Here is a 7,635-nt window from a genome sequence, read left to right as displayed (position 1 = left end):
GGGGGGGGGGGGGGGGGGGAGTAGAAAAATAGGACAAATAAAATGTTGAAGGAAAGCGACGAAAGATCGCTTACTCGACGACACACAAACGATATGTCGTACACTCTTTGCGAATGCAAACGTGTACACCTCAACGTTCTCCATCTCACTTGTCGTCTCTCTCATCTCCTATTCGCTCTGTAGGACTCTCCGGGGTGCTGTCTTCTGTGTCTAACTGTATACACTCGATTCTATACCGTCGCGTGCACCGCGTGCATACCTGCCCATTATAGTGTATGCACGTTATCACCGTGCGACTTGAACCGAGTCACGATGTTGCGCTCGTTTCCTACGCCGCCTCTCTCGGTCAACGCCGCTTTTTCCTCCACTCTTCAATGGCTTTTATTTGTGCTTTCATATATTTTTTTATAATTTTTATTCATATTTCGTTGATTTTTTTTCCTTCACCGACGCACGCCAAAAACGGAAGTCATTCGTTTGATTGAAGAGAGAGATTTGATAATGTAAACAATGACGATGCAATGGAAATTGTAATTAAAAAATTGGTTTCATGAGAGTGAGTTTAAAAAGAAGCGTGCTGATCAACGAAAAATATTTGTAGAAAGGATATACTGTATATGTCAATAATCAACGGGCTATTCGAAATGTTATATTAATAAAGGGAAATATTCATTTACAAAGTTTAATTACTCCAGTAATCACATGGAACATATTCATTTAGGTCGTGAATGTTTATGCCTATTCAAATGAATTTTTCCCTCTATTCATATTCTCGAGTGATGCCGTGACCGAGTTTAAAACAAGTGAAATTGCGAGATTCCTCTGAAAAAAAATGCAAATAAACCTATAGTTGAAAACTAAGCGCGTGCCAGTCACAAGGGTCTCCTGAGAACGCCTTTTTGGCCACTCCCGTTCCACTTGTTACCTCCAGCGTTTATAAGCCCCCCTCATTCCTCTAAAAACTCTCAAAAAACTCCTCATAACGCCACTTCCTATATCCGCTACTCTTTCATCTCTCCTTCCTCATTCCCTCCTTCTCTCCTTTATTCCACTCTTTTTCGGGGTACTCGAGAATGCCAGTCGAGCACGAAGGAAATTCGTTTATAACTGAGAAATTTCAAACGCGAAAATCCCGTAGAATGGAAAGGATTCACTCACCAGTTCGGTGTGGAAGAAGGAGGAAGGATACCACGCCCTCGCTTTATTCAGACAGATGGAATTCCTCTGGACTTTCGCATCTCAAACGCCTGGATTTGCGATTCACTTCACCATCTTGCGTTTTTTTTCCACTCTTCGTCTTTATTTGTCATAAGTACATTTCCAATGAAAGCGTAAGAGGGTAAAGAGTGAAAATTCTGTTTAGTCGAAAATAAATTCAAGAAATTGAGAGATAAAAAAACAAACATCCCAAGACCCTAAAATCATGTCATCATTGCATATAAAAATTCAATTGTTTTTTGACTTTTCAGTTTGTTTATCAACACAGAATGAGAAGTAAAAAAATAATCCGCTTGACTTCATAGAATCCCTCATTAATAAATTCACAGTAAAGTGAGTAATGATAAATAATGCGAGAATGACACATTTTGTCTATGTCACTATTACCGGCAAAGAGAAATCGAGAAAGAAACACTGCATTAGTGTGAACTCTCCATACAGACATCCCTTGAAGAAAAAAATAATTAAAAGTAAATAAAAAATGAAATGTGAGCAGCAGGTGTTAAGGTCATTATCCTCAATCGCCCAAGGATCCATATTACAAACTCATAACGTAAAATTACAGATTATTGTTAAATATGCGACTGGAAACAGTCATGAAACGCGTTTCGTATATAATTCAAGCCAACGCCAATTAGGAGTACTAATTAACGGTGGCGTTGGACGTTTGGGAGAGTGGTTCGAGTTTACGCGTCGGTGGACAGCGTCGGCCGGTGGTTTTCCGCTTGACACACGTACCTACCAGTGCCATATCCGTGTTGCTGAGAAACAAGAGGTGAATCTCACCTACCCCCCAGTGGCAAGCAGTTGGACAATAGTGTGACTACGTGATTCAGTCGAGTTTCATTTGGACCAAATAAGTGATATACATTCGACAAAGTGTTACGGTGCACGCGGATGGATAAAAGGTGGGTTGGGTGGGTGGCGAGAGGAGGAGGAGGAGGAGGTAGGGGGTATAAGGCGGGACACAAAACTCAGGCTAACGTTGAACTGTAATTATCTAATACCTAGGAGTGCCAGGATGGAATGCCAGTGCCTCGCTTGTCCTTGCGTGGGAACACCAGAGGGAGAGGAGTACACGCCGATTGCACGTACCATACATGCACGAGTTGTGGTAACACGAGTTTATAACTATACACATTATACCTCTCACCTATCACAAACACTTGGAAAATTTACCAGAGTCGATGATATTTGTTTGGTGGATCGATTTTCTCATACTCCATCAAATCTCGACCTTTCAACGCCACTAAATAAACAGTTGAATGTGGTGAACGAGTTTCATGAACCTGTTTTCATTGATTTTTATATTCATCGTGTTTATGGATGGAGACAATAATCCACAGACAATGAATATTCTCGATGCATTTTTGACTTTGTGATTTTTAAGATACAGAGAACAATTTTTGTTTTGTTTTCTTGAATCAAGAAAAATATTGTCAAATTCAGTTCACAAGGGATGCATGCAATTATGCGCAATAATAGGAATAGGAAGACGGCATTAATGAAATTTTCAAACAAATGTCAAATGCAATCACCAATTTGAAATTTCCCATTAACCCCCAGTATACACCCATCAATTTCTCCGTAAAATCGTATATACGACTGAATGAGATGCCAGTCCAAGTGTCATGAATACCACGGATTTCTAGCCACCGGAGTTGGCAATCTGGGTCACGCGTTAATGGAGGCTATACGCAACGATCCACGGTGATTGCTTGGCCCAGAAGGGACACGGAAGACAGAGGAAACAACCATAGAGGGGGGCAGACGAGTTTGAGTCACACAATATTCCGATTGTACGATAGTCACGGCTCTCCCTTCTCCTCCGGCTGCCTTCATCGTGTCCCCTCCTTTGTTCTCCCCTTGTAATTCAATCGATGTCGAGATCAATCGGGGTCAATCCAAGAGTTACCTTTCAGGACTATCTCCGGACACTATTTCCACCCTTTTTCCTTGGATGACTTCCGTTAAATTGTACTTGACGCTATTTCCCCTAGTCGCCCGATTTGCCAGGCACGCGTGAACACGTAATGTCGTTTTCAGGATATCCCCCCCACTTTTATCCCTGCTTCTCAGAGATAACAATATGCCTCGAAATGGCCGCCTTACCCTTTTATTCCTCCTTCCTCTCTCTTTTTTTTATAATTGTATATATGTCTACAGGTATACTCTCGTTCGGGCGGTGATGCGAAGATCCTTACCTCATTGTTTATTCCCACCACGCATACCAATAACAGAGAGGCGGTAGTAATGAACGAGGCGCAGAAGAACAAGAGCCTTTTGAAATAACCGAAACCTCATTTATGTTTCCTGGGGTGAATTTCCGGTTGGCAATTCCCAATTTATCGAGTATCTTTATGGATGAGACTATTGTATATATTTCGTGAATTTCTTTTTTCCCTTCATTTCTTTGTTATTCCTCGTAGGGGAGGGCTTTCGTTATTGGATTATAATTTTGGTAACAACTATAGGTTTTGGGGGGTGGAGTTGAATTTATATTGTTCGCCTGGTGCGAAAAAAAAATTCAAAAACTAAATCAACTTAACTAATCTTATAATCAAAATAAGAGATTTTGACCCTCTTGACCCTTGTAAGTCCGTTACCCCTTCTTGTAACTTCAAATAGACTTATAATGAAATAAGGGATTTTGACCCTTGTAACCTTGCTGTACCCTGAGACCCTTATGGTCCTTATGACCCTAAAGGCCCCAAGGGTCCGCAGGAGCACAAATGTCCCCTGCGTTACCTCTTCTTGTAACATCAAATAGACTTATGATCAAAATAAGGGATTTTGAATTTATATTGTTCGCCTGGTGCGAAAAAAAGAAATTCAACGGTGAAATATTTCTGTTTGCAACAGTTTTGATAGCTATACGGTGGCAGTGGGAAGAGCTGAACCCCATGTGCCACATCCGCGTGAGAAAGACAAATTGAATGAGCCAGAGGAGGGGGGGGGGCAGTTGCGGTTTGAATGGGACAAAAGAGACGTAGCCATTAATAAGCGATGCTCCAGTATAGACCGACGTACCTCTACACCGTTACTCCACCTTATTGCGTACTACATCTACCTGTGGCTAGGTGGGCAAGCCGAAGCGGTGTTTGCTCCATGTGGAAGACTGAGCTATGGTTTTTGGCGGAGTAGGTGAAGGGAGAGGAACATGATGTGGTCACTAACGCATGTATTTACTCTCTCTCTTACTTGCTCCTTTTACTCCGATAATTTCTCTACCACCTCTGGGCTGGGGTGGCTTAATGCGCGTTAGACCTTCCCTCTCCTTCGTCATATGTTTTGTTGGGTGAATGTGAGAGGCTGATGTAAAGGGAGCTGCTTACAGACGAGCTAGGCTCTCTGAAGTTACCGCGAAAACACTCGGGGGTGGCGCTGATTTATTCAAGTGAAGGTAAAATATTTAGGGATTTGCTTTTTGAAATTATTTGAAAATTGTGGGGGAGTTCTTCATGTTTTTTGCGGGATGAGGGCTTGTAGTAATGTATGTAGTAATGCGTGTTTGTTTTCCAACTTATCCGGGTGTTTTTTCAAAACGACTTTTTTCATTTTTAATTTTGATATCTTTTCTGGGAACTAAAAATCGGTAAAATATTTGAACCTTTCATCCTCCCCTCCTTTTCGTGTCGGATTCAATGGTTTTACTGACTTGTCGGTAACCCAAGAAACACAGCAAAATTAAAAATAAAAAAAAGTCTTCCCAAAGAAACACAACCGGGGAGGTTGACAAAAAAACAGCAAGAATAGCAATATAAATATTTGAGGTGGAATCAATAGCTTTTTCCTTGCAGCACTTACTGCAGCAGTAAGCTGGCCGCGTTTTTGAGCAACCAAAAAGAATTTGTAGTGTTTTTCGATTTTTTGTTGAGTCGGTAAAACCAGTGACAACAGATAATGGCGTTGTCACTTGCTGTACTGACTGAACAAAAAATCGAGAAACACTACAAATTTTTTTGCGTTACTGACAAACGCGGTTCGCTTAGCACCGCAGTAAGTGGTGCAAAAAAAAAGCTATAAGCAATATTTCGTCGGACTCTAATTGCAGGTTTTAAAATAAAACGGAAAATAAGAAAAAATGTTCTCTTATGTTTGAATTAAAAAGTTGAACCGGGGTTGATGAAACTCTTGTTTATATTTGTTCCAGGATCACTCGGTACTTCAGTCTTTGATACAGATGTTTACCTAGTCGGGGCGAGTGGGGGAGTTTACGCACTCCTAGCTGCCCACCTTGCTAATGTACTACTGAACTACAACAACATGGAGTTTGGAATTGTTCGGCTCATTGGCATCTTCATTATCGGTAGGTAATCGATGCTACTTCTCCACAATTCCCTCTTTCCCCTTATCTGCTTTACTGGTAATTTTCAACACTGACGGGTTAAAAGTTTGAGATCACTCGAGGTATGCAGCTTTTGGCTGTCGAAATTCCGGACCACATAGTGGGTAAACATTATCTCCCAACTTCACCAACAGAGATCGACCGTTTTGGAACATTGAAAGTTTCTCGAGGATATACAGGCTTTTGAATAGTTGTGCAACCTCAGGTAAAATTGTCCAAGGGGTCATTCCTCGGAAACTCAATTATTATATAATAGAATTCACTGTTTGCCGAATTCCCCAACGTACGGAATTAAAATATTCAGTAAATTCTCCAAACGGAATTTCACACCTCGTACTCTAATATACTATAATCGCAATAGTCTCGGCAGAAATGAATAAACTAATTTTCGTCACTGAGGCCCGATAAGTGGCGCTTACGGGGGCTGTGTTCAGAGAGAGGAAACGGCGATTAGCTGGCCTGAGCTGGCCGGGACCGTAAAGAGTACTGTAAAGAGGACCAGCTATAGTAAATGAGACTTTTCGGGTCGACCCGTAAAGTTATACAGTTACTAGATGAGTAACCCACATGACTTATGTACAAATGCAATATGAAGTGAGCCGATATGGGCAATATGGCCGTCGGTTGGGCATGCGCGGTAAGCGAGCCATCTAGTAACTTGCCTAGTGAGTTGATTCAGCGGCACTGGTGGCGTTCTCAGTAACTAATCGGTTACAACAGTAGAGGTTATGCCATTGTGAAATTATTGCATCATCTCACTGTAACTCAAGCATTATTCTTCATCCCCAAAATCTCGTTTTTTTTATTGTAATTTTAAGCAACTCTCTTCCTTAAAATCCATGTTTTTCTAGGCATCCGTTAGAAAGTTTATTTATTATTACTTTTTAGTTTCATTGATAGGTATTTTCAAATTTTTCATTCGATTTTTTTCTTGTTTTTTGTTTTTTTTTAAATTTATTTATTTTGTCATTTATTTTTTCTTCAGTGGGGGGGGTGACCCCCCCCCGGGGCCTGCGGCCCCTGGACCCCGCTTCTGTGCCCCCACCCCACCCCCTCTCCCTCATCGGGCCTTCGTGACAAAAAATAGTATATGTCATACGGACCGTGACGTCGGTTTGCGATTCCTGTGAGTTAGCAGCACTCGGCTTTGCCTCGTCCTGCCTTTCCGACGCCTCGTGCTGCTAACTTCACACTCATCGCAAACCTCCGTCTACGGTCCTAATGACATAATATACTATTTTTGTCACTGCTGCTACGTTCAGTCCGTGTCGAAAAGTGCCTTTTCGTTTACAAGTTTCAACTTTTCTTTTACTAGTAAACGAAAAGGCACTTTTCGACACGGGCTGAACGTAGCAGCAGTGACAAAATAGTATATTTCGTAACGAGCTAAAAAACACTTTTTTGCACTCGTTACGAAATATACTATTTCATCACAATGTGGCGGAAATTGGACTTTTAGGCACGCGGAGCGTGCCGAAAAGTTCACTTTTCGTCACAGCGTAATGAAAAATTAGTTTATTCATTTTTGCCGAGACTATTGCGATTATTAGTACATTAGAATACAAGGGCACAAATTTCGTTTGCAACGAATGTGTAGTTTACAGGCCGAGCCGAAGGCGAGGTCTGTACACACATTCGTTGAAAACGAAATTTATTACCGAGTGCTCTATAATATTTTATGTCAAGTCGTGCAGAAGTCGAGTTTTGAGCAGGCTGCTTATTGCACGGCGCGACATAAAGTATATTAGAGTACGAAGTGTGAAATTCCGTTTTCGATGGATGTGAAGTTTACAGGCCGAGCCGAAGGCGAGGTCTGTACTCACATTCGTTGAAAATAGAATTTTCATTGCTCAAGCCCAAAAAGGGCTCTTTTACCGACGGTAGTTAAGCATGAGAAGTAGGTCTTTTTACCGTTGAGCAGTATAAAAGTGAGAAATGCACTACTTAGGAGTGAAAAAGTGAGAAATGCACTCCTTAGGACTGAAAAACGTGTGGCGCCACCCAGCGTTAATGTACCGAAATATAAAACTACATATAAAAACTGATAAATTCAGCCAGTGAATCCCCTT

The 7,635-nt window shown here is 41.4% G+C and overlaps 1 protein-coding gene across 1 annotated transcript in view; it reads left to right on the top strand.

Annotated features, from left to right (window-relative positions):
• The window catches only part of LOC107045700 (protein rhomboid), a 68,800-nt gene that overhangs the window by 46,282 nt on the left and 14,883 nt on the right, over positions 1-7,635 (top strand). Inside the window, exon 5 of the mRNA XM_015268036.1 lies at positions 5,372-5,527. Within this exon, the coding sequence (XP_015123522.1) occupies positions 5,372-5,527 (156 nt within the window). The remainder of the gene's footprint in view (positions 1-5,371; positions 5,528-7,635) is intronic.

This window comes from Diachasma alloeum, unplaced genomic scaffold, assembly GCF_001412515.2.
Source record: "Diachasma alloeum isolate Michigan unplaced genomic scaffold, Dall2.0 Dall_scaffold_00181, whole genome shotgun sequence".
In the NCBI taxonomy this organism is placed as follows: domain Eukaryota; kingdom Metazoa; phylum Arthropoda; class Insecta; order Hymenoptera; family Braconidae; genus Diachasma; species Diachasma alloeum.
The sequence above is the reverse complement of the archived record's forward strand: the minus strand, read 5'-3'. Positions and strand labels throughout refer to the sequence as shown.